Genomic DNA, 27,182 nt, shown 5'->3' on the forward strand with positions numbered 1-27,182 from the left:
AGCCCCGGTTACTAACACAACACTTAGTGACTACATTTCAGCAGGTACTGTACATTAGCTTCCTTAAAGCTTATCCTTCCTGTTTCCTCCTCTTCCATTTTTCTTCCCATTAGACTTAACACTTCCAGTCAAGAGTGCATGGACCAGTGTGGTTTTCCCTTTGTTTCATATGTTTTGGTTCTAACTGTCAGTGTGAAACATGATATGTTCTTAAGAGCAATGAGGGAGCAGATAAAAAAGAAACAAAAACTCACTCACTGCGCTTGTTTTGAGTGTTTGATCTGTGTATATACTGCCTCCTGCTGGTGTGGAAGCATAGTTTACCTTGTGCTGTGCTGCAATGCATATTTTTCCTGCCTCGTTTCTTGTGTGGGGTGAATTTAAATCGTCACAGCCCTCATCAGCAGCCTCTTTGCAGGCAATTTTCAAGGGAATAGTGCTCACTTTGAAATATGTGTCTCTTTAACTGCACGGTTACAAGATCAATATTTGTGACCTCTTCTCACAGAAGCCAGACACACATCTGCAGTGTTTTGAATCAGAAAGATGTACAGCCTGAAGCTGTCCCATTGACCATGAATCTGGAGATTGCTTTTCCTGATTGTTTGTTTTGTCAGTAAATTCAGAATAACTGTCATTTTTACAATAGCGCTGAACTGGATAAAATGTGTCCTCAGACCATCATTCGGGCCACGCTCGCTGGCATTTTATCCATCAGTGCCAATTCAAACTGAGCGTAGCGGAGACAGTTTGGCAGCGAGAGAGATAGTTGTGTTTGCTCAGAACTGTCCTAAGGCACTGTCATAAATAATCACGATTCTCTAAATTCAATTATTTAGCAGTCAAAGTGTGAGAAACAAAATATTCACACACATGCTGGAGCTCAGTGAGCCGAGATGGCCTCCAGGTCTGTAGGACTGGAGCCTTTTGTGTCCTTTTACTAATTTAAAACCATATGCATTTTTTCTCCGCCTAGGTGTCAGAGACTCTGGTTTTACGTAATGGAGATTTCCTCGTGCGTGACTCTCTGACCAGTGTGGGTGACTACGTGCTGACCTGTCGATGGGATAATGAGGTGCTGCACTTCAAGATCAGCAAAGTCCTGATCAAATCCAATGAGACCAAGGTACGAATCAAAGCTTTTACCAGCTGCTGCTGTTTATTGATATGCTTGTAAGTGATGTCTTTTGCTTTTCTTTTAAATTTCCTCTCATATGATTTTATTCAGTGACTTTAAGTTTTAAACCTTGGGGCGCTTTGCATTTATTTAACATCCTAGACAATCAAACATCAAACCTTCAGGAAGTGCACAGGTGTAACTAATAACATTAAAAATGGTTCTGTTCCACATAAGTTTCTCAGCCTGTGCTTGCAGCATAGCTAAGTGGAATCCAGCCATTAGTAATGTTATTAGTCACACCTGTGTTTAACGTGTCAAACTGTTCACAGTGTGAAGGGTGTATTGAGTCTGACTGTAGTCTTTGCTGGCCTTACATGGCCGTGTCACCCTCCTCTTCTCATCTCACTTCAGACCCTGAATGCAATGCTTTTCTAACATTCTCCATTTGGCAAATGAAGATCCATCCTAAGAGGCCTATTTTCTCTTGCTGTTAATGATGGAAATAGTTGCGTAGGCAGGCTAATCTGGTGCAGGTGTGCCTTGTTGACCGGCTGTGCCTCTCTTGTCTCTCTATCCGCCTCCAATCTCCATTCTCGCCCTGCTTGCTGATTGCTGTTTCATTTTATTTTGCACAAAGCAGTTATTTGATTAAGTCTGCTCTGTGCAAACTGGTTTCAAACAGCATAAAAATAATAGAATTGAAGGGGAGCAGCAACATTTTGTAGTGCTCACTATAAGGAATAAGTAACTCTGATTGAAAAACATGCAGGGAACACAGATGCAGAAGAAAAAATCCTGTGACTCACTTCAAAATATATACAGACATGCACAAAATAAAAAATAAAGGTTGGTATATTAACTTCTGTCTTCATCTTCAGGTGCAGTATATGCTGGAGTCTGACAGCTTCGACTCAGTCCAGGAGCTCGTGCGGTTCTACGTGGGCCAGCGCAAACCGGTCTCCGAGTCCAGCGGCGTCCACATCTACTGTCCGGTCAGCAGGACTCTCCCTCTGCGCTACCTGGAGGCCACCTTCGCTCTGGCCAACAGCAAACAAGGCTCCGCCTGCTCGCCGTCCAGTCAGAGGGGAGCGTACATCAAGAGGAGGAGCGTCACCATGACTGATGGACTGACGACTGAGAAGATGATGCCTCACAGGTGAGAGTTGACAGCCAGCATTAACACCCTGACTGACTTATTTCTTTGCAGTCTTCATCATATTTGCCATTGTTTCATTCTTGCTTTATGTTATATACATGATCAGTGACTCAGACAGTCCCAGTCCAGTTAAGACGCCAGTGGCAACACCAGAACCAGAGCCGGAACCTGTGCCCAACTGCAGGTTGTGTGTGTGTGCATGTGTGCGTGCGTGCGTGTGTGTGTGCGTGTGAGACACCAGTTTTGTGTTTGAGCACTAAACGAGTGCACTTACCTCCCACGTCCCTGCAGTTCCCTCACTTCACAGACACTAATAGCACCTCCTGTAGTAATGAGCATCAACCCTTTTAAAGCTCATTTATGCTCAGTGTTATGGATACAGATATGGACGGAGCCTTCTGTCCGTGCCTTCATTTCGTCTGCATTTGTGCGCGTTTTCTGAAAGCTTATGGGTACAGATGAAACAGAGCACTACTATGGACAGTTACAACTGAAGGGCTGGGAGGAGGGAATCAAACGTGAGTCGCCATGTCTGTTGTTATCAGAACCTCTTGACTCTGGGCTGCCCTCTACTGGATCTTTTGCTTAACATGCCAACGTAAAGGACGCCTGGAAGTGCATGGGCAGTGTCGATTACATCGTTCGAAATGGACGCGTGTTTTTTTTTTTCTGTCCATAAAGCGAGCATAAATGAGCCATTAGCATCCTTGGAGTGAAGTTACAAAATGACTTGTCCACTTGGCCACTTGTGCGCTGGATCGCGAAAGTTTCAAACAGGACAAGGCTGTTTGAAACTTGAATCTACAAAGAAGGAGCAGACAAACCTGTTGTGTACAGTGGAAATGCAGAGGACTTGAGCAAGCTTTAAAGCCTGTACAAAACCAATGCCAATGACACACTGGCCTTTAGAAAGCAAGTATGTGTGCAAAATATATATTTGGGCACAAATGTTAAAAAGAACTCCCAGTTCACCAAAAAATGGTGATTATGCATCATAAACATTAGCTATGTATTTCATGTTTACAGTTTTCCATGAAACCACATTACTACAGTCTCTGCTCCTGCTTTGAAGTGGTTTTACATGTTTTTAACTCATAAATAAGAAGAACTTGTGTGTATCATGAAGAAGAATTGTCCTCAAGGTTGCACCAACCTCCCTCTTCTCTCACCCTAAAATAATTAGCATTTGCATCCTTAACACCATTCCTCTCCTCTGAAACTGATAAATGTGACATGCTGAAGTGCACTGTTTTGGGAGGTTCCCTTCAGAGCATTGACAGCTTTTAAATTCATACCCAAAGATTTTTAACATCCTAAAAATGCTGTGTTTGCAGCCCGTCGACAATCCACCATCATAAAGACGCAATGCGGAACTGTGCGATGAGCATGGACCAGATTCAGGAGTATCGCCGCCCCTTGTCACCTGTTGGAGAAGCTCCACTGTCTCCTGCATATAGTGCTAGTAAGTGCCAGAAACACACAGACTGAGACAATAAAAAACTTCTCCCCTCACACACACAAACACAGTCTCCATAAGAAATTGTGAGACTCTTCTCTCTTTCCTCAGTCACCAGGCAGAGAGCCCACTCAGGTGGGCGAGTCCTGGCCGTCGTCCCACCCTCCCCCGTGATGCGTCGTTCTAGCGACCCTCAGCTCAGCCCCTCAGCCAGTAACAACCCTCCAGAGCATCCTGCACATACCTCTCACTCAGCACACTCTTCGCCCGCCCATCATCCCAGCTACCAATCGCATTCCTCAGAAACAGCAGGGAGCTACTGTGACCTCAGACCTTGCCCCGCTGGGCCCCCTAAACCTCCGGCGAAGAGCTATGTGGAGCGATTGCGAGTGGAAGAAGGGAGGCAGGACGGAGCAAGGGATGAAGGAGAGGGGATGTTCAGCGCCCCGCAGGTGGAGACAACGTCCTCGTTCAGGCCATCCAGGTATGACAGACACGCACGCTTTTTAATATAGGCAGAGGCCGACTTGTGTAGCAAATACGCAGCTGACTGTTGCTCAGCTTTTAGTACACTAAAGCATATTCTCTCAGGATGGTAAATCGGTGTCCTCAAAGGTCAATACACCTTCTGGCATTCTGTCATAGAGGGCAAAAATATCGGAGTGAGACACTGCGGTACAGCTTTGAGTGAGCGGGGACTGGGAAATAGACTTGAGTAAACAGCTGATAATCCTGTGGGAAAGAGCCTGAGGGCAGATTTGTGCTGTGGTCAGAGACACAGCGGATACTGTATTTTATTGGGTGCCATGGGAGGACACAGCAGATGAGGCTTGTAAAGGGAAAATTGTCAGGTACACTGAGTTGGCAGCAGCGGTGGAGCAGGCAGCAGCTTTGTGCATCTCAGCATCCGCTGTGAAACTTTGGTGCAGGGGGATTATTGTCAGCATTAACACCACTGGGGAAATTGACAGCTAAGGCAGTAAAGGCTACTTATGTTTGAGGCACCAGTGCGAGCCAGTGAGTGGCTGGTTGAGGAGAAAAGGGTATGATTAGGACAAAGTGTTGAATGTCACATGGTGCAGAATATATGCTGCGCATTTGGTTTGTTTCGCTGGTGTATAAGTCCAGTTTGTCAATATGTCCAATGGTCTTAAAGATCTATGACTGACTGGATTCATGATTCCTACCATTTGTTAGTAACTTGCTGATGCATCTGATGATGCATTTGCTGGAAGATTGTGTTAGTGGTGAGCTTTCAGGTCGACATTATTAGTTTTAGAACATGTCACCTCAATTCAAATAGGCTTAAATTACAAATACATAAACCAATTCAAACAAAACTTAAGATCCCTTCTTAATGAGCTGTCGGACTAATTCCATATCTGCATGACCGATCTTATCAGCAGATGTACTGCTATCATCTTATATGTTGGCAGATAACTAACATGAAATTGCCTATTATTTGTGCACCATGTTTGACTAAAACAAGTGGACCCAGTGATGAGCTTAAACCATCTTGTTGTAACTTATTCATCTTTACAAATCTTTTTCTTGCAGTCCTTGCCGGTGCTCATGTCCTGTCCTGGTTCAGTACTTTCTAATACAGTGTAATCACTCCTGTGCAGGTACGAGTCTTGCCTTATGCCAGCTGAGAATAAGCCTCTGGAGATGTCAGTGCTGAAGAGAGTCAAAGAGCTGCTGGCTGAGGTGGATGCAAGGACCGCGGCTAAACACATCACCATGGTGGACTGCACGGTACATACCCCCCACACACACACACACGCACACAAATGTATGCAGTGCACTTGCAAGCACAAATGCGCACAAAAGCAATTAAATGCACATGCTGACTGGCATAATCACATTCAGTAAATGCACAAATATGAACAGCAATAGACGTCCATGTTGGCACACATGCATGTGAACACACTAACAAATAAGCTGCACACACGCACACACACACACACACACACACACACACACACACACACACACACACACACACACACACACACACACACACACACACACACACACTACGTATACAGCTAATCTTTTTTTTTTTTCAACTCTTTGGACAGGTGGCTCGAATATTAGGCGTGACTTCAGAGATGCAAAGGATGATGGGAGTGTCCTCAGGGTTGGAGTTGCTGACACTACCACATGGACACCAGCTCAGACTTGACCTGCTGGAGAGGTACAAACACACTTTTTTCACTGTCTTTTTTTATTCAACATTCAATAACTTCTACATTCATTCAGCTATTAATTATCTGTTCTCCTCACTTCTCCACCATCTCCTCTCTTTCCTCTTCTGTTCTTATCGTCACCCACCAAATCTCTTGTCCTCTTCGCTCCCTTCTCATCTTCTTCCATCTCTTTTTTGCCTCTGTTTTCGTTGTACAACATGATAAATATTTCCCTATTGTTGTAACATTGTGTTACTGAACGCAAAATTGATAAAAGCTGAATGTGAGGCATCAAACTGTGCTTTGCAGCTTTGCGTGAATTCCTCTTCCTTAACTTTGCTTGAGTACTTGAAATAATATATATTTCATCAACATCTGAGGGCTCCGTCACATTACATCACTCTTATAATACAGTACAATCTGCCACAAAGTGAATTTCCAGAGCGCCTTTCAGGAAAGGCTTTGACTTAACATCTTCTACTTCCCCATATTGCCATATTGCCGCATATTGCCTTCTTTCCTCAGGTTCTACACCATGTCGATCATGGTGGCCGTGGACCTGCTAGGCTGTACAGGAAGCACAGAGGAGAGGGCAGCTCTGCTCCACAAGACCATCCAATTGGCCGCAGAGTTGAAAAGCAGCCTGGGCAACATGTTTGGCTTTGCTGCAGTGATGAGAGCCCTGGAGCTGCCACAGGTACAGAGACACAGATAAAAGTCACCATTGTCAGCACAAAAACTTCCATCAAAGAATGTTTTTTGAGTGCATTCTTACATTTTTTGTTGTGTCGCTCGTTTCCTCAGATTTCTCGCCTGGAGCAGACGTGGGTGACATTACGCCAGAGACACACAGAGGGCGCTATTCTATATGAGAAGAAACTTAAACCTTTCATGAAAAATATGAACGATGGCAAAGGTGAGATCCTAGTTTATGTGATTTGTGCGTATTATATACAAAAATGTATAAGTGTGTGTTTATTTCCAACTGAATTCAAAACTGTCCTGCTTACAGAATCGAGCGCCCTGTCCAACACCTCACTCCCCCACATCATTCCTGTCCTGTCCTTATTGGAGCGGGGCATGGCTCTCGGGGAGGGGCTGGAGCCCTGGGAGAGTGCTGAGGTGGGAGTAGATGTAGTCATGTACCACCTAGAGGCAGCTCGTACCATCGCACATCACGGGGGGATCTATAGAACTAACGCCGAGACCAAGCTGCAGGGTAAGGACAAGGGCGATGTTTGGAAGCAGGACTTGAGACAATCAAAACAATGTCGAATGAATGCACTTTGCTGCCTAATCCACATAAGCCTTCGAGTCGGAGACAGACACAAGATAATGTCAGTGGCAAACACTGACCAGTGATATTCACTAGCTAACGACACACGAGCCTCAACTAACAGCAAACACCAACCAATTCAAATGCCACACAAACACATGACTTTCTTTTCCGCTGTCAGAACACTCAAAAGTTTTGACTTTGCCCCAAAGCTGAGAGTGCTGTGTTTGTCTGTCCAACTTGTTCATTTTTAAGACCCTCATTACTGACTCATGGGCAGATCTTAGCTGAACAGATGAAGTGAAGCAAAAAAGACATAGTAGTTACTGGATGTAACTCCAGTTCTGTCATTATACGTGTAGCCCTCTCTTCTTCCTTTTTAATTAGGAAATAGGATCCACATATCATCGCTTTGTTCTGCATTTTACTCTGCCAATTGGCGACCCAATAAAAACAGAGGCTCCTCTAGACCCTCGTTTTAAATAAAAATACATCTCTGTTGTCATCCATATATTTTTCTGAGGAAAAATACATTTTCTCCCTGCCCCTCTACCCCTAATACTGTTTGGTTTAACCTCATTAATGCAGTCAGCCTTCACACTGACCTTCAGATTGATTAGAATAAGCCGTTTTCTCGCCACAGCTGGTTTTGTGTTACACCTCATGCTGTTAATGTACTGCTGTTAATAGTGAGGCGTGTTTTCAGTATGAGTGTTATTACAACATCGCTGATTTGATGAAACGACTGTATGTGTGTGCGGTCACTATGTTAACTGTATTGATCCCTAATACCTTCCCAATGGTTCTCAGTTTGAGGCCATTACTGCTTTATTGAACCACGTGTCAATAGCTATCAGCTCACATCTCTGTTTTCTGTTATATCTCACTATCGATCAGCTTGACCTCAGTCTGCTCCCTTCATCAACAGCGCCAAGCAAAGCTCAGATGCTTACTTCATGCAGTTGTTGAAACTGGTTTATGTTCAAAAGCTGTCTTAAATTCATCTTAAGGGTGGCGTTCAGGAATTTGAATTATTTAATTGGGCACGAGGGAGGAATGTACTTAGTAAACATCAAGGCATGCAGGTTACATTCCCTGTGGCCTCACTGCAAAGAGCAGCAGAAGGATAATATTTAAGCATGGACGTTGGACAGTACATGTGATCTCAACTCAGAGGCCCACTTTTCAGAGCTTTCACCCTCATCTCACAGCCTTCATCAGCCAGTGAACCTTTGAGTTAAGATTATTTTGTCGCACGATATGATGGTAGTTTGTATTTTCATTATATTCAGTCTTTCATATAATTTTCAAATTGTCTTTCAACAGTGACTGACTTTACTTACCTTTTAACATGCACTTTGGTGTTCTTTTATTTTCATTTTTCACCTTGTCTAATATTCTCAGGTGTGAGTTAAGAGTAACATCCTGCACTCTCCTCTCTAGGACTCCAGGAGCGAGCACAAATTCACGAAATCTTCCAGACAGAGTTTCAGATGCGTCTTCTGTGGGGCAGCCGCGGCTCTGAGGGCAGCCAATCGGAGCGCTACGAGAAGTTCGACAAGGTCCTCACCGCCCTGTCACACAAGCTAGAGCCCCCTGTACGCCACAGCGAGCTATAGCACCTGCCCCGACACCCGCCGTCACCAAAACACGCCCATCTGCACTCGCCACTCATTGTGGTCTTGTTTTGCATCGCGAAGGATGATATGAAGAGTCCAGCGTGAATACTGGGAGAGGTGAGAGCGAATGAAGAGGCAGCTAACAGATGCATGTGCAGTGAGCAATAGGAATAGAGAGAAGAGGGTCTCACTTATATCATGTGTTGCATTCACTGTGGACTTCTCTTTCTGTTCCTCCCTGTGGACTTCCTCACTTAGCACTAAAATATTTAAATGGCATCAGAGAGGAGACAAGCTGAGTGCATAAGAAGACGGGGACAGATGGGTGACCGGCTCCTCTGTTTGGTACAAACAGTAACGTGTACGGTGTGTCCAGAGGGCCAAACAGAGCAGCAGAGTTTGATTTTGCTCCAAGAAAACACAGACGCTCTCTTGTTTCAAACAACTGCTGTCATACACTGTAGCAGAAATGATAACAATAACGTGCATAGCTCATATATAGATGTTTCGTCTGTGTGAGTGAGTGCGTGTGCATCTGTGTGTGTGTTTACATTCCTTCATTTTTGTATGTGATTCATGTTTTATGCTTTTCTTTTGTCTTATTGACTCGTTATGATGAGAGGATATCTAAACATCATGGACGTTGCTTCACCAAACTCGTGAGAATCTGTCAGTGCTCATTCTGAGGGAACCATGTTCATAAAATCTCATCAAATATGTATCAAGCAGTCCCATTGAATCCCATTAAAAATGTATCAGGCATGCATTAATAAATGTATCAGAAATGAAACATTTGGAGAAGTAATGCTGAAACTTCAATATGAGGGCTTTGTGAGTTGCTAAAAACATTAAAATTAGAAAGCAACCTCCCTCTGTTGTAGCTGTTCGACTAATACATTTGATATTGTGTGTCTTGTGCACCAAATTTAACTAAAAACAGCACAATAATACAGGAAAAATGGGGTGTCTTCTGTTTAAATTTAGTCAAAGCAATGTTTCACTTAGTATATAAACATTTATGAACATGCTTTGGTATCACTACCTTCGTTTTGTGCATTTGCAGAAATAATTCAAATGGTTGATGCATGCAGCTATAAATGTTATACCAAGTAAAATGTTGCTTTAAACGACTAATTTAAATGTGTTGAATGTGTCACAGTTGAGAAATATACAGCTGATACAGTGGAGATCTTTCATGTCTGTGGATAATCTTGAATGATGCTGAACAGACAGAGAAATCTGTCATCTTACATCTTTGCTTGAAAACCAGTGAATGATTAAAAAAACTGAATCAGATAAGGACATGTTGACCACAGCCCTGCAACACAGAATGTCTTTGGGTTGTATGTTTTGAATTTGTGTTTGGGCCGTAGAGCTAAAATGATCCTAATCTGTTTGTTGCTGTGGGATTACATTTTGTGTTAAATCATTGCTGTATTTACAGCCTGGGCCTGAGAGGGCTGGAGCCAACTCTCAGAGCTATGCAATCATTTCAACCAAGGGCTGAGACCCCCCCATTCAGAATATTTTAGACAGCCAGTTTTCCACTTCTTACGTCCCCTTCCTTTTAAGATGCCTATCCTCTCTCTAACCCTATCCAAATTGCTAATCTCTATATGATAAAGTCTTATCAGATATCAATCAAACAGAAATAATTCTAAAAATATCCTTCTATCTGAAAGTTGCATATCAGAGATCCTTGAATGGATGTTTGATTCTCCCGCTTTCTAGTCTGAACCATATTTAGGTTCAGCTCTACAGAGCAGTTCAGTAGGTGAGGAGCTATGTGCCAGTTCCCACTGTGGTCCAACAGGGGGCGATCTTTAGTCAGCAAAAAACACTGAATCATGAATTGTAATATGATATAACAGGAAGACACACACACACCACACACGGGAAAAACACATTGATTGTGTGTTTTAAGACCAATGTTTGCTGTCACTGCTATCAGATATCAAACCTACTGGTTTAGGTCTGATGACACTGATGAAGACAAAGTGATGATGATGATGATGATGATGATGATGATGATGTAATCTGTTTTATTTGTCCTTTGCTGAATGCTGTACAGGAATGCGCTGACCGTGTGTGAATTCTCCTGTTTTTTGTAACAGGGCTGTATGAGATGAACTTGAAAAGCAAAAAGACGAGAAATGTTTTAGGACCGATCTCATGTTTTTTTACGTACTGTACATAGCAATTCACTTTTTTTCAAATAAAATGATTGCTTGTGTCAAAGAGTTTGATTTTGTTTGGAAAGAAAGCATGTCCTAAAGTTATTAAGGGGGTGTCTTATTTTTGTTTAGTTTTTCTAGCTGCCATCAAATCCCATGAAAGGTCTGATAGACCTCAAGGGTTGTCCAAAAACTATTTAAAACACATCAGTGAGCTACACTATTGCATTGGGCGACATGTTCCTTCATTACAATGAACATTCATCTTACATGCAACAAATGCACCACTGACTCCTGTTTGAGTAGTGTTTGCTAAAAATGACAGTACCCAGCTGTTTAAGGAAATATTTAAGTTTTTTTGTAAATGAAAATATAAATTTTTGACATGTTTTTAAAAATTTACATCCTCAGGAGGAAAGAATGGGCTTAGAAAAGTGCAGAATATTGACAGACTTCTTTGAGCTACATAAACACACAAGGGACTTCTCTCAATGCATTTCTTGTTGTAGTGGGAGAAGATGAGGATGAATGATGAAGGCAACAACGACTTTAGAATAGGTATGTATAATAGTTAGGGCCTGCAGTGCAATGCGCATGCATGACCAGTAGAGGGCAGCATTTCACTGTCAAACCAACGCTGGTCCGTCTTTTATGTACAGTCCACAGTTATCATCCAGCCATCTGCAGACATGAGCGTCCTGGTTCCTGGTCCAGTTTAGGTGGCTGGCAGAGCAGTACTTCCTGAGTTTTCAGGGTTCCTCCCCAGGTAGACAAGAATGTCCTTTTTCATCCGCTAGTTTCTTGGATCAAGCACAGATGAGATACTCTATTTTTAGTCTTTTTAATGCTCATGATGCACACAAATGTGCAGTGTATGTTGTGTTTAACTGAAAATACACCTTATGAAGAGCACTGAGCATGCGTGTTGTGCAAGGCCTCACACATTTTTTTTCAGGCAAACCCATGGCGATGGCAGTGGGAGGGAGACAAAGACAGATGGACTGTGTGCGTGTGTGTGTATCCATGCGTGTGTGAGCGTGTGTCCGTATGTGTGAATGTATGTGAATGTGTTTTTGTATCATAGTGTGCTTTTGTCAACATGTGTGTGTATGTGTGCCACAACACAGATGTTGCAGGAATACTGCTGTTGCTCTTGCTGCTTACCCCCTTCATTACGGAGGCAGTAGTGCGGCCTGGCAGATGTTATACTGAGGCGGTGAGGGGGTTGAGTTTATTCCAGGTGAAAAATTTCCTGGGAAAAATATAAATTAGGAGAATGACTACATTTGTGTCATTAAGAAAGCTAAGTTGTGGAAAAAAACAGAACAGAATCCAGCAGCATAGAACAGAATAGGATGCCCCGTAATCTGCTACAATAGAAAATTATCATTCGCTGTGCTCTTTGTCTCCCCTTTCCATACAGTTCCATAGGCGTAACATGTTATGGATGTAATCTCTAAGAGGATTCTCTCTGCTTGGTATCATGGTACATGTTAATTTCAGCTCTTTATGTTCCTTATTGAAACAGACCCAAGATCTCCCAGGCCTGCCAGCAAGCCAGCCAACCAGCCAACCAACCGTCATCAATTCACCCCTAATCTCTCCCCCAGTCCTTTTACAGCTAATCCATTGTGCTGGTCATTGTCATCTGATCATGTGTGACCCCGGCTGCTTTATAGCCGGTGCCTGGCAGCGTAGCACTGACTTTTGACGTCCATCTACAGGCAGATATGGGGGGGTGGGATCCAAAGTTGTGTCTGTTTAAATGGATTTAGGGTTGTAATGTTGCTTGATTATAACATTTCCCGTTGTCAATAAATGTCTAAAATGTCAGTGTCAATGAGATGTAATCTCCATTTTTGTAATGACAGGCCAGGATGAGAACGACTATAGCTTGGGTGGGATATAGGTTGCACATAGAGACAAAGCATAGTTACATATTTGTCACGTAAGAGGTCACCACTGCTCTTTCACAGAATAAAATCTAATAAAAATAATTTGATGAAAGAATGTTTGACCTCATAGTGAATCACATATTTAGTAAGTCCAGGAGGAAGACATTGTAATTTAATATGAACATTGGCACTGGGTGAGAGCAGATCCTTGTGTATTCCTTGATATTACACACTCAGTTTTTATTGTATGATAATCAAGAATCATATAAAATGTAAATGCAACTATTTGTGTGCACGTATCAAATTCACATAAAGGCTCAATTTTGATCACGGCACACTGAGATGAAGAAAGCACAAGAAATCCATCAGAGTACAACAGAAGCAAGGCGTACCATCCGCAGCTTTATGTGAACTTCAAGGCAGCTTAGCAAATATGACGTGACACCCAGTAATGCTGCGATCATTCCTGGATCACTCATGAAACTTACAGCCATAACAATCCCACCCACACCCCATCTTCTGCCTGTTTGCCTCCCTCTGAGCTCACCCCATGACTGTTTTCACTTTTGAGGACACTCCTCACCCCAGTTAGGACCAAAAGACAGCACTCACGAATGGTACACATCATGTCTTCATTATCTTTCAAAACTTCCACTGCGGCCTCCGCCATCAGAGGACCCCCTCGTTTTCCCGCCCGTCTCCTGATCCACGCCCCACTCTTCCCTCACCCCCCGCCAGGCCCCTGGTCGATCTGTCTATCTGCCCCTGCACTGACTCCTCATTAACACATGAATGTAGACAGGGAAGGGCCTACTAAGGCTTGGACGCCAACAGAAGGCAGCAGATTTGCAATTCAAACCTCTGACCGACCCTCTCCCACCCCCACCCCAGCCTCCCAGCCCTGTATACTGGGACTGGAACTGTCACCAGTATGATTGAGCATGTATGTAAGGAGGGAGAGAGGGGATAGAGAGACAGATGTGCATTCACACACTCATGTCATGCCTCTACACACTTAAATATTGACTCATACAATGCAAATGCATGCACTTGCACAGGCCATGTGTGGGAGAGTGCTGTATACTAATGACTTTCCAATATAATGATTTTCTCAAATAAAGTTAAAGTCCAAGGGAATACCAGTTCATAAATGGAGGCACCAACGTAAAGCTTATAGTTGCACTCAGTCAAAACAAGTTCAAGTCCAGCTTAAAAATGGTAACCACAGTCCTTATACTGCAAAGCAGTTAGACAGTAACACACAACAATACAATTTAAAAACTGGCAATTTGGCATGCTGCTGCTCGAGTCCTTACAGAGACCAAGAAAGCTGCTCACATCACACAGGTCTCTTCACTGGTCTTCAGTGTTTCAGAGAATAGAGTTTAAAGTATTGCTGCTTGTCTATAAATTTCTCAACAGCTCAGAACCAAAATACACCTTCTATGCCTCTCAGGTCATCTGGTAAAGGGCTGCTAACTGTTCCCAGAGTGCAAACTAAGCGCACAGAAGCAGTATTTAGCTCCTGAACACAACAGAGCTAAAACAAACAACCAGAGGGTATTAGCACCAAGTTTAAATCTGTGTCTGAACAGCCTTTGATTGAACCTTGAATACACCTCATGATATATCTTATTCATATATTGTGTATTTATATGTCTGGTTTCAATTTTGGATTCAATTTCAATTCAATTTTTGATTTCTTTTTGAAAGGTTTGATTTATTTTAATTTGCATTTCAATGCTTTATGGTATTTTCCTCTCCATTATATGTTTTTAATGCATTATGTAAATTGCTTTGAACTGCCTTTGAGTATGAAATGTGCTACACAAATAAACTTGCCTTGCCTTGGGATAAAGGAGCTGGTATTTGCATTACTGACTCTGGAGTGTGCAGAACAGTCTCCAAAATGCTTTCAGGTTGAAGTTCAAAAACATGAGTAAAAGTGTAAAAACTGAAATTCTGGAAACATTGAAAATCAAAATTCAAATTAAATATCTGAAGAACCGGGGGGGGGGGCAGACATTTCATTGAAAGATAATTCTGAGCTTGCATTCAGTTTGCTCACCACGTCTAGTCTCCCGTCAACCAATGAAAAACGTATCTAAATACGTCACTTCCGACTTCATCTTACTACTTCCTGCATTTGCCGACAATATGGCAGCGCCCTTAGCGATTCACCTGGAGTTTGGGTAGGCGAAATTAAAACCCTTTCTGACAGTTTAGTCGTCACGTTTTAACGTTCCGTCAGCAGTCAGGCGGAGACCAAAGGCTGGGCGACCCTTGTATTAGTTTATTGTTGTATCGTAATTCTTCGTTTACTTAAAAAAGTCCTTATATCAGTGTAACAGCTAGCTTGACCTGCTAGTTTTCAGTTTGTTTATGAAATATCCATCAACGTGTGATCGCTTCTTCTCTGTAATTTGATAGGAACAGAGAGGGAGGTGCCTTAAAACAGAGCTGAACAAAACAAAAATGGGCATTTGTGGGAGCTGACCGACCTTTAACATCGTCTTCAGTCTGACCGGGCTGCACTGTGAAGCCTGTGAAACATTTAAAACTGTGAGACCTGTTCCACACAGACAGCGTCCCTCTCTGTACCTCCCCGCTTCCTCCTGCAGCTCAGCCACATGTGCAAAGGCTGCAGGGAAGAACATGCCGAAACTGTTTCTGAACATAATCAATGAACTGCAAAACAAAAAGAAAACAGTTTCCCGTTGAACGATAGACCTGCATGGAAAACAGACATGCATCACAAACTAAGTCCTCAGAGACTTGTGTGAGACTTGACAGCAATCAAGTTTCAGCATAAAGTTTTGATTTGGTAAAATCCTTAAACAATAAAACCAATAAATATGACAGCAATAGAGCAGCACATGGGTGGGGGATACTTAAAAAGTCCCTTTTCAGTTTATGTATGTTCCTGCATTAAGGAAAAAAAAATTATGGGTCCCATAATTCCCTATTTTAACTGATCTGTTACGGTAATTCATCACTTTTGTTTTTTGAAAAGCATGCAAACAATCTGGCAGATGAACTCTGAAATGCTAAATTAATATTATCTTACATTCAGAAGGATCTCTTTCAGTTTTTCCAGTCGTTAAGATTTTAAAACAAACTGCTCAACAACTGTTTGTAAACTCAGCACAGCTAACTAATATAACTAAAAGCTGAAATGACTATTTCAGAATTTTTCTTTATTTGCTCTGAAATTACTATTTCTTGCACCCCAGAAAGTCTTATGGACAAGTGCGTTGGATCATAAATTGTGACAAAAATAACCAAAAAAATATCCGTTTTCTTGTACTCTCTTTATTAACAACATTTTGGTCCTCAGACATTTATTGGGTACAATTCATACAAACAAAGCGCAGCAGTACCAGTAACTATAATCACTACGAAATTACCTTTGACGCTTTCAAAGAAACCTCAAGAAAAGAGTGGGAATATCACAGACTTTAAATTAAAGCGTTACCTAACTTTCTACACCATCAATTAACAAATGAATGCATAAAATAACCAGACACACATCTCTGTTATTGGCCAGTCAAGTGAATGAAATACCTGAGCTGCCCTGCTCAAGGGTTTAGCCCAGAATACTGAAACCAGCCCTGCTTTCCCCACATGTGACTCAGCGGTTTGGTCGTGATATTTGGGGAGCAGCAGCTTGTACACCTGAACCTTTCAGACCCTTTTCAGCTGAAACTTCCTCCCATTGTGTCTTAATGGTTTCTTTCAAGATCCCACATAATATAGAAAAGCTTTCCTCAGGCTCAGAGTGATGGAAAGCAGGTGTAAATGGGTTTTATATATTTCATCTTTCAACCTGCTTCGGCCTCTTAAATGTGTGTGTGTTGTTTAATTGCTATATCTGTAAAGCTGTTTTTATTTTGATGGTGTGCTTCTGACTTCTTTTCCTGTGAAAAACACCACTCTGTGCTCTTGTTTTTTATATATTTGAAATGTACTTTTATTGGAAATAGTTAATTACGTTGTAGATTGACACAGCACAACAGCTGGTTTTGACAGAACCCCCACCAGTCTCTAAATGCCACAACGCACACACTTTATTGATCCGTCTAACTCTTTTTTTGTCTAGTGGCGGAGCAGAGCTGCTTTTTAATGGCGTGAAGGAACATCATGTGACGCTTCCAAGCCAATCTCAGCCCTGTGAGTATCACCTGTCTGCTCGTGTCATATTTAGAGCCTCATTGTGTAACGGTGATGTCCTCAAGGACCCGTCCAGTGTTTCTGCAAGCTTCAGTACATTCACTGCAAAGCACACAGACTGGTATTATACGCAGTGTGTTCATGGACAAGACATCAGACATCTTGGCTGCCAGGTGACAGCTTTTTACTCTACAAGCTTTTACATTTCACTTTAAATTCATGTTGCCTGCTTGTTTTTAGCTACATTACCATGTGATGATTATGTTAAATCAACTAAATTAAAATTAGATATGCGCTTCAGTGTGATGGATCACATGCATTCATTTTGCAGCCTCATCACGTTGACTGCCATAACATGCTGAAATGAATGGAAACCAATGGGGAAAATAGGAAAAGAAATATAACAGATGACGGTTTGTGGAGAAAGCAACAATCCCTCACACTGTGGATCACTGCTGCTCACTGTGTCGATGACGTTTTGCTTTGCCTTCGATCAACAGTGATGGATAGTGTGCACGATTCTTTGGTTTCCCTCGCGGTCAAGAGTTTGCGGTCGGTGAGGTTTTTGTTGCACGTTTTCAGAATTGTTGCTTACAGAGTGGTTTGGAAATGACTGGCGGTCATCTCAAGATAAATTGTATGAAAATGCAAGACCATCAGCGTTGTACACATTTCGCATAATTCCAGCTGTTATCTCAAAGCAACAGACACGGTGCCTTTTTAGATCATAATGGCCACACGTTTTATTTCTTTAACCTTTATTTAGCCAGGAGCTCTTTTCAGGCAGTTTCTCCTTTACAAGATCACACTAAAAGCACACTTGCATTGTGACTGTTGATATAGCCATGTTGAAATGTGTGTTATGAGGTTTTGTTGACACTACAGGAAACAACATCACACAACAGAAAAATCTGCTCAGTTTTCAATATGGATACGAGCGCCATCATTAACCCTTCAATGTCATGACTCCCTCCTGTAAGCCATTGTCCTCCCATCATCATAACATCTGTGTGGCTGCCTGTTCTCCTTCTAAACTGCCACTTGGAGAAGCTGCCCACTGCTAAAGCCGATGTATGTGTGTACATGAATGGGTGTAGTAAACGGGGTAAAAGGGAAGTTAATTTTTTTTTTTTTTCTGTGGGTTGCAACAGTGCAGTGGGGCGACAGACCCTCAAGTCAGGGGTCATTTCAGCTGGCTTGGCGGGCTCATTTCTCAATTCATAAAACTTTTCTACCTCAGGATTCAAATGAAATAGATTTTAATTTGGTGAGAGATTCAGGTTTCCTCCAATGTGGGTCACTAACTCAGCATGGGGGAGGAGGGGTCGAGGGAAAACCTGCTGACAGCCTGATTTAACTTCCCAAACCCACCTCAGGACTCGGCTTATTGAGAAAATAAGGAGAGAAAAAGCAGTGAATGGCAGCTGCATAGAGGTTAAAACTGTGATTTTATATATATATATATATTTGTGTGTGTGTGTGTGTGTGTGTGTGTGTGTGTGTGTGTGTGTGTGTGTGTGTGTCTTTGGTATTTCACTAAACAAAGCATGTTCATCCATGGCGCTGACGTTACCACGACAACAAAAAGACAAAAGTTGACCAGAACAGGGAATGTCAGCCAGATATGACCTTGCTGCACCAGCCGACCTGTGTGTGTGTGTGTGTGTGTGTGTGTGTGTGTGTGTGTGTGTGTGTGTGTGTGTGTGTGTGTGTGTGTGTGTGTGTGTGTGTGTGTGTGTGTGTGTGTGTGTGTGTGTGTGTGTGTGTTTTGCCATGCGGTGCACGAAGTTGATCATTGTAACGTCCCAGCAGCGCGGACATTTTGACATAACATTTCCTGGATGTATTGGCTCATTGTGATCTTAAGTTTGTGTGTCTGGCAGGTTTGCTGATCCTGAAAATGTTGCTCCGAACTAATTTCGCGTTACGCGTCAGTGCGCGTGTGTGTTCGCATGAGTGTGTGTTCATACAGAAGGGGAGCAGTGAAGGCAGATATAATTGGTTCTGAATCCTTCGTATTTCTCTTTGACCCCAGCTGGTGATTGATGACCCTCGACTGAAAGACACCCCCCCCCGTCTCTCTCTCTCTCTTACTCTCTCTCCCTCTCATGCACGCACACAACAAAACCCCCGTGGTCGAAGGATCACACAGTTTTTGCCCCTCGCATCAGCAGAAAGATGGATAGCTCATCCCCCCTCACATGACCGTCATAATCACACAAAGACGGAAAAGCAAAGGGAGAAGAAAGGGGGGAAAAACTGCACGCACAAAAGAAAAGCGGGCACGGTTTTGAATCGCCGTCAAAATGGCGCCTTTTCCTTCCCCTCCCTCCATGTCTCCTTTCCACCCACGCAACGCAGCTATCCCAAGATGCATTAGGAGGCTGTGACGCATTTTCCCTGTCTCTTGTCTGTTTGTTCCCTCATTTTCTTTCCCCCGTCTACCTGGACTGCAAAGCGTGATCAAAAGCCCTCAGTCGCTCCGTGTCGTCGTCCTTTCGCCTCTCTAGCTGCTGGTTGCTAATGCTTTACATTGTGTCCCTTCTCTCATGCAGTTCATGTGTGTAAGCCTGTTGTTTTGGCTCTGGATCATTTAAATTTGTGTAAGCTTTTCCAAGAAAGCCATTAAAACGGCACCGCCTGATGACTGTTTCTGTTATAAAAATCTTAACTGATGAGCTTGAATTATCATCGACCTGCATATCGAGCGAGGACATCCCGTTTATTTCCTGCGTGCAACTTTAACATGTTTGCTTGTGTGTGTTTTTAGGGGGAGGCAAATAAAAACAAGAAGGCAGAAGATGTAAAGAGATGAAGGGGGGAATGATGGGAGGAGAGTGGGTTTTACGAGAGAATTAAAGAGAGTGTGAGAGTGCGTGAGATGGAGGGAGAGAGAGAGCAAATGAAAAAGTAAATGGGGGGCGAGAGGATGAAAGAGCGAATAAGGGGTAATGGTGGAGAAAAATTACCAACAGTCAAAGGCAGAGAGAGAGGGCGAAGGAAGGAGTCACCAGAAAGAAGGAGTTATGACTTCTGTAGAGATTAGTTCTGTTTTTAGCCCCACAGAGGTGCCGGTCAATATTCACTGCCTAGGACTCTGTAGTGTGTGTGTGTGTGTGTGTGTGTGTGTGTGTGTGTGTGTGTGTGTGTGTGTGTGTGTTTCAAAGGGAGGTATTTGTCTTTTTTTATACGGAGGCCTGCAACCGTAGAAAACCAGCACTATCATTATACTACTGAGCTGGCCGACAGCACTGCAATTAACCTGAACACACACTCATGTGCAGTAACACACACACACACACACGCATGCACACACGCCTCCATACATCACACATCATCCACGCAGTCTGTTGCCCTCATAGCCACGGTGACCGGGCAGGTGCTTCTACAAATTCACGAATCATTTATTGTCATAAGCTAAATGCTGCAAGTAAGCCCTGTGATATTTCTTTTAGTGTCATTTGTTTTTATTTTTTTTTCTTCGTTTCCTTTTTGGGTGTGTATTATCTGTTTTGTAACCAGGGGCGGTTGATCGAGATGGCAGCGCTGTGATTTCTTCAATTTTTATGGATGCATTAATTAAACCTTCACCTCTGTAAGATGCCTCTGCCACAGAAAATTTAAAAAAAAACAACAAATTTGTCACATGTGTGGAGGCCAGTTTTGAAATCAAAAACACCTGAGCCCCGGTCATAGCACCCATCCACCCACCCACCCAATTTGGTGAATTTTTGGAAGATTTTAGACAACACAATATCTCAGTAATTTTCCACGTGAGCTGGAAGCCTGCGCTCTTTATCTAAGGAAGAAATTCACTGAAAAGTAAAACAAAATCCACGTTTTGCTCCGCTGTGAGCACGCAGCATTTTCCCTCCTGCTTCTCTCTGAACGTACTTGATGTCAAACCCGCCTTCTTTGAACGCTGATGGGATGTTAGCTCTGCGTTTGGTCCAGCTGAACCCCGTGTGGCTCGACGCCTACCTGCTTACGGCTTCACCGCTCTTCTTACACCTGTCTCGGGATGACTCTCGTCGTCCCCCTCATATCTGCTCCATCTGCTGCTCTCTCTCTCTCTCTCTTTCTCTCTCTCTCTCTCTCTCTCTCTCTCTCTCTCTCTCTCACTCGCTCTCTCTCTATTAGCTCTCTCTCCTCTGTTTATTTACTCTCTCATTGCACATCTCCATCCCTCATCCCCTCTCTTCTTTCATTCCATTGTAAACTGTTCAAAGATGCTGATACTGTTCATTTTGATGGTGTGTGTGTGTGTGTGTGTCTGTGTGTGTTATATGGCTGCCAGCAATTGCAGTGCAGCTCTCAAGTGTTATCGTGACTCGTTGTGCTCCTGTACATTAAGTGGACAGCTGTGATCATACACACACACACACACACACACACACACACACACACACACACACACACACACACACGTCCCACATTTGATCACAACCAGGAAACAGCCACATGCAGATATTAGATTTCTGTCGTTTGCTGCATGTGTGTCCATGTTAGACCACTGTTTTTAAAGGAAAACACGCAGTTTTGTAAGCAAACACACCAACTGTGAATACACAGGCGCTCAACAGCTCTTAGACCACCTTGAATTTTAATGTTAACGACCACCATAACTATAATATATTCATTAATAGTTGTTTAGCGGGGATTTATCCTAAAACCTCTCATTGTCGTCGCCTTTGTGGCTTTCTGTCAGCCGGTCTGAGTGAGGCTCAACCTATTGTTGAGACAAGGTCAATCTGATTGTTCCAGAGGTCAGACTCATGGAAAATTCAAGCATCGCGGATATTCAAGCTCAGGCGATTTAATGTTTGACTCTCGCAAAGAAAATGAGCGTTGCGCCTTTCTGTTCGCTTTATTTAGTCCTGAAAATATGCACTGCAGGTGTGAGGCTGGAGAGGAATGAAATGCATATGTTAGAAGAAGCAGCCGCTTTTGGAAAATGTCTGGCTTCATATTTTCTTTTTTTTCCTTCGTTTTAATTTTTGAAAAATGCTGCGGATGGTCTTTGTTTTCACCTCCGATCAGTTGCATCAGGCCTGATACGCACAGATCATACATTTTATTTCTTTCCAACCAAGGTGAACAATGTCGCTCTTGGCCATTGACACAAGTCAACCCTTCCCCCATTTCCAGTGTCCTCTCCTCTCCCGCCCGCCAAACATACACATACACTCATAAATATACATGCACACAGACACACACACACACACACACACATATACACAGCCTCGTCCCGCCTGGTGCTTCCGTCGCGTCACATCGACCAGGGGGCTGGAACCGTGCACCTTGACCCTTAACCCCTGACCTGTGACCTCTGTTGTCTGCCTCTGTATGGGCTTTGTGTGTGTATGGGTCTCATGTGTGTGTGTGTGTGTGTTTTCCAGGGGACGTGAAGCAGCTGCTGGTCTGGATCCAACGGAACCTGCTGAAGGAACGGCCCGAGCTCTTTGTCCAGGGAGACTCTGTGTGAGTGTGTGTGTGTGTGCACTTGACACACACTTGATCTGTGTATAACAATACAACCTAAAAGGACGTGTTATACATCACACGGCCACTGGAACAAAACCTTAAATGCCAAATATGACTGTTACAGCTGATCACAAACAGGACGAGGACAGTTTTCGGCCCGTTGAAAATTTGAGTCGAGGAGCTTTCTCGAGCCTTTTTTCCTGCACTTTGAAACTGCTGAAATGCTGGAAAAAAACAGTCTAGCCTTGAGGTTATGGGTTTCAGTAAGATGATTACCTGTTTGCAAGTGTGTGTGCGCGCGTGCACATGTGAGCCTCTGTGTTTGTATGCACTCACGTGTGTGTTTACGTCCGTGTGTGTGGGTCCGGGGCTCACAGCAGTCTTATAGGACTGGCTGACTTTTACAGCTGCCTTTGTGCAGGACTATTTATAGCTCCCCCTAACCAATGAATGGAGAAAAAGCTGGCCTACCTATAAACCTTATAGATTAGATGTGTGTGTTTGTGTGTGCTTTATGTTGGTAGCACACACTGTTTTTGAGCAAACCATCATCAAGGTGTTTTCTTCATTATCTTATTAAAAAAGCTCGGTGGGCACTGTGTGTGTTAGTTTACAATCTTTAGCTTTTTTTTTTTTTCCTTTTGTTCTTTCTCAGCTCAGCCATGTTTTTTTTAATGTGTGTGTGTGTGTGTGTGTTTTGCCACATGTTTGTACTCACAGGTTCCACTCACATCGCCCTTTCTCATTGACGTCATAGAGCATCCACAAGGTGGAGAGAGGCTCACTTGAACGCTGTGAGAGGTGTCTGTTTCAGGCATTATCTCACCATCCACTTCACCTAAACTGCTTCCTCTGTGCCTTTCAGGAAAACAATACACCAACATGTGTGGAGCAGACTGCACCCATAGGTGCCTGTTGTTACCCTCCCCCATTATCCCCATTATCCTCTTTTGCAGGGTGGTGATTTTTTTTTTTTTTTTTTAGCCTTTATCTGTATGTTATTTTAGGGCCTCCATTAATTTCTGGTGACAGTTTGTTTCCCCCCACAATCTTCCTACTCTTTTACCTCCATCTCATATATTTTTATACATTTAATTTTTTTTATTTTGTGATTTGAAATACAAATAGTCTCCGTGTATTTGTAGATAGAGCGTTCTCAGTGTACATAGCAGCAATGAGAATAACCCCATACATAACATAACACACATAAACACACACTTGCAGTCACTTATCCTGATTTTTTATTAGTTAGTTAGTTTGATTATCATAAATTCAACAGTGTTTGTTCCCAAATATAATACTGGCTTTATATTAGTTTCATACTGTGTAGTGTTGAAAATTAAAACACCAGACTTGATTTCTTACAGCTTTATTTTGCTATAAAATTAAAACGATATCAGAATTTTTTTGACTGAAAAGATTCCACACAAAAAAAAAACCCAACATATTTTTTACTGTCTTTTCTTGTTACTTTCAGGTCTATTTCTCAATTATCTGTATCTTCTTAAAGCAAACTGTTACGCTGAGTAACTGTTACACGGGCTGTGACCTCTGAGTCTTGATCCACCACCCCGAAACATTAAAGACTAAACTGTAATTGATAATAATTAGTAAGAATTTAATTTGTAATAATATATTTATTTTTTCTAAATATGGTTTAATTGGACTGGCTTACATTCAGAGAGGAAATAAAAGTCAGGTCTGGGAAAGCAATACATTATTTATACTATTTCTCCTTTGTTGAGCATCATTTTAACCTTTTTTTTAGCTTCTCTTTCACCGGTTTACTTTTCATATTTCATAAAAGCTTGAAAGTTTTTGGATTTTATCTTGACTGTTTTTTATTCAGATGTTTTTTTCCTGTACATCTACGTAGGCTTTCCTGCTCTACGTGTTTCTTTTACACGCATGTGTACGTGTGTTTGCGCCTGTGTTACCTTTGGGAAATGCGTCTGACTCAAAGCGCTGTGTTTTCCCACAGGAGACCTGGGATTCTGGTGCTTATCAATGACGCAGACTGGGAGCTAATGGTGAGCACTGGGAGCCACGTTCACTGTCAGATGGTGAAATGTGTGCCTGCTTGCAGCAGCTTGTAAAAAAATGCATTATTTCTATTTTAAGCTCTTTTAACCTATGTTGTCTGTTTTGAGGATGCACCATTACAGTGTTAAATGATTGGAGATCATGTGCGGTTTCATGCCCTCATGCGTAGATCCATAGACATATAAAAATGCTTGTGTGCACGTTTAAATCAGGAAGAGGAAGACTGTGAGCATGAAGCCTATATGTTCCCTCACACTGTTCATTTTCTCTGTGTCAGTTCACGTGTTACATCATGTGAAAGCAGCTGCAAGACAAGTTTGTCCTTGGGGTCTCATATCTGAGCACATATTTACATGCACACACAGTCTGAACGCTTCAATTTGAATCCATTGATTCAATTACAGGACGCAACGCAGGATGTAAATGAAATGAAAAGTTTGTCATTGATTGGGCTTCGGTGGGAACATGGGAGTGATACACATATTCATATTAGTAAAGACAGACATTTCTGTTTGAATATTGAATATTTTGTGTGTTTTCTAAACCTCAGGGAGAGCTGGACTACCAGCTGCAAGACCAAGACAACGTCGTGTTCATTTCTACTCTTCATGGAGGATAGAAAACGGGTTGAGGAAGGCAAACATAGCCTTGACATCTCTGTAACAGCCTTTTCTCCACATCCCCTCCACTCTTCACTCTTTCTCCCCCCAACATCTCAACAACGCGCTACCCCATTGGACGTTGCTGATGTGTCGGCCTGCACCGTCACATACGAGGTGATTGATGTCGGTCTGCAGGAATGAGAAATTCAGAGATGGTTACCAAGAGTAAATGTGGACAGGAATTTTTTGGACGTTTGTGTAAACACCAACAGATTTTCATTCTTTTCTTTTCTTTTTTTTCAATCAAGCTGAGCAGGTTTAAAGGGCAACCATACGAAGCTGTGGTTGTACTGGTCAGCTCACAGAGGAGAGTGTAAATACCCACAGTCGGCGTGTAAACCTTCACCTCCCTGCATCCTCTCCTTCAGTATGACTGAGGAAGACAAAATGACCTTCTCCTGAGGTCTACAGTGACCTTTAATTCATGAGTATAAAACAAAAGGCAACACTTTACTTAAACCCTCCTGATTAGCATTTCCAAGCAGTGTATCAACATTAATAACACACTGTAGGCTAGTTGTGAGCAGATATAAGAACGTTGGAAGTGTTTATTCATATATTTGTCAAAAATGATAACTTTATATGATTACAGTCATGGTCTACTAATCTTATTCATTATCTGTTTATACACCAGAAAACAAATAAGAGACAATTTCCTTACATGTGCCTAAGACTACATTGTAGTGTGTTAAAAACCCTTAAGTGTTTATAATGTGCTTAGAAATTCTAATGAGGGCCTTAAAATAAAGTGTTGCCAAGAAAAGTTATGGGTTGTTTTTTTTGGGGGGGGGGGGTTGTGATTTTTTTTTTTTAATATGTATATATATATGTAAAATGCGTTTTTAGTCTCTTTATTGCTTCTGATATTTTTCCTCATAAAAAAATAAACTTTTTTTAAGACAAATTAAGTACCTGAATCTTTGTTACACCTTAATTTCTGCAACTACACTCTTAATGATCAAAAGGCTTTTTTTAATTTTTTTTTTATTTAAGGTATTAGAACAATATATTTTCTTTGCTTTATTTCTGTGGGAATATTCTCAGTTAAAAACACGTGAAATGACAAATTAAATATTTAACTGTAATTCTTATACCCTCTTCAATTGGCGGAGGGTAACTCAGTTGCAATAAATAATAAATATCTGTGTAATAAATTCTACTGTTCCGTGTTAATTGTCGTCTATGTTATGATTTTTGTTGTCCAATGTAAAAATCATTTTTTCACAAACACCAAAGTCTCGCTGTGTGTTTCTGCACTTTACAATTTCACCCTAAAGTGGGCTGCAGGGATCCAGACCAGCCTGTGCCGCACACAGAGGCCTTCTCAATTAGGATTTTCCATCACGCCTCGATAATTCCCGGTGATAGCTTATATCTGATCGATTTAAGACCAGCTCTGTGATCACACTGCAGTTTTAGGCTGATTAGGCGAGACTTGAGGGAGATTTTGCCGTCCTATAGCCCCTCTCAGCTGGAATATTCATAAGAGGAGGAGGGGGCGGGGGGTGGTGGGCTGTGTGTATATGTGTGTGTGGTGATGGAGTGGTGGGTGGGGTGTGAACTACAGGACCACTGCGGGAGGTCGAGGTCTAGCCTCCGGGCTGCCCTCCCCTGAGCGCCCGGGGCGACCTAAAACCTTTTCTCGGTTGCGGAGTCCGATTTGCAACGGGAAACCGACCGATAATGGCCGCTAGAAAGGAAATGCTAATCAGGCTGCAAGGGGGTTAGAGAGGAGCTCTGTGCCAGCCAGGCCTGGGACAGGGAGAGACTTCTACAGAGGGAGGAGGCGATCAAAACATTTTTCTGCATGTGTGCACGCTCTGTTTTTTCTGATTATTTGGGCCAAATATGAAAAGTGTCAGAGCTGATGTTTTTTTTAAAGCGCACAATCTTAAATTTTATCTGTTATACATTCCACATGAGACTCTAGTTTCCCAC

At 42.5% G+C, this 27,182-nt stretch overlaps 2 protein-coding genes across 5 annotated transcripts in view; both read left to right on the top strand.

Annotated features, from left to right (window-relative positions):
* Positions 1-11,048, top strand: part of sh2d3ca (SH2 domain containing 3Ca) — a 52,518-nt gene extending 41,470 nt beyond the window's left edge. For 2 of the 4 annotated variants that reach the window (XM_070988367.1, XM_070988369.1), the window contains 11 exons: positions 977-1,126; positions 1,999-2,276; positions 2,383-2,460; positions 3,611-3,738; positions 3,844-4,216; positions 5,358-5,487; positions 5,814-5,929; positions 6,447-6,618; positions 6,726-6,837; positions 6,934-7,140; positions 8,641-11,048. In XM_070988367.1, the coding sequence (XP_070844468.1) occupies positions 977-1,126; positions 1,999-2,276; positions 2,383-2,460; positions 3,611-3,738; positions 3,844-4,216; positions 5,358-5,487; positions 5,814-5,929; positions 6,447-6,618; positions 6,726-6,837; positions 6,934-7,140; positions 8,641-8,816 (1,920 nt within the window). In that variant the 3' untranslated portion in view covers positions 8,817-11,048. The remainder of the gene's footprint in view (positions 1-976; positions 1,127-1,998; positions 2,277-2,382; positions 2,461-3,610; positions 3,739-3,843; positions 4,217-5,357; positions 5,488-5,813; positions 5,930-6,446; positions 6,619-6,725; positions 6,838-6,933; positions 7,141-8,640) is intronic. The other 2 variants (XM_070988368.1, XM_070988371.1) reach the window with 1 other exon arrangement.
* Positions 11,049-15,023: 3,975 nt separating this feature from the next.
* urm1 (ubiquitin related modifier 1) lies at positions 15,024-26,469 on the top strand. The gene is made up of 5 exons (XM_070989526.1): positions 15,024-15,077; positions 16,985-17,055; positions 22,455-22,536; positions 24,521-24,569; positions 25,133-26,469. Exons 1-5 carry the CDS (start codon positions 15,043-15,045, stop codon positions 25,199-25,201), a joined length of 306 nt encoding a protein of 101 aa, XP_070845627.1. The 5' UTR covers positions 15,024-15,042; the 3' UTR covers positions 25,202-26,469.
* Positions 26,470-27,182: the final 713 nt, after the last annotated feature.

The sequence above is a fragment of the Chaetodon trifascialis genome, chromosome 20, assembly GCF_039877785.1.
Source record: "Chaetodon trifascialis isolate fChaTrf1 chromosome 20, fChaTrf1.hap1, whole genome shotgun sequence".
Lineage (NCBI taxonomy): Eukaryota > Metazoa > Chordata > Actinopteri > Chaetodontiformes > Chaetodontidae > Chaetodon > Chaetodon trifascialis.

Coding starts and splice junctions, on each gene's coding strand:
- urm1 (XM_070989526.1), top strand. CDS start 15,043: ATGGCAGCGCCCTTAGCGATTCACCTGGAGTTTGG. Junction 17,056..22,454: donor TCCAAGCCAATCTCAGCCCT/GTGAGTATCACC, acceptor TGTGTTTTCCAG/GGGACGTGAAGCAGCTGCTG. Junction 24,570..25,132: donor ACGCAGACTGGGAGCTAATG/GTGAGCACTGGG, acceptor TCTAAACCTCAG/GGAGAGCTGGACTACCAGCT.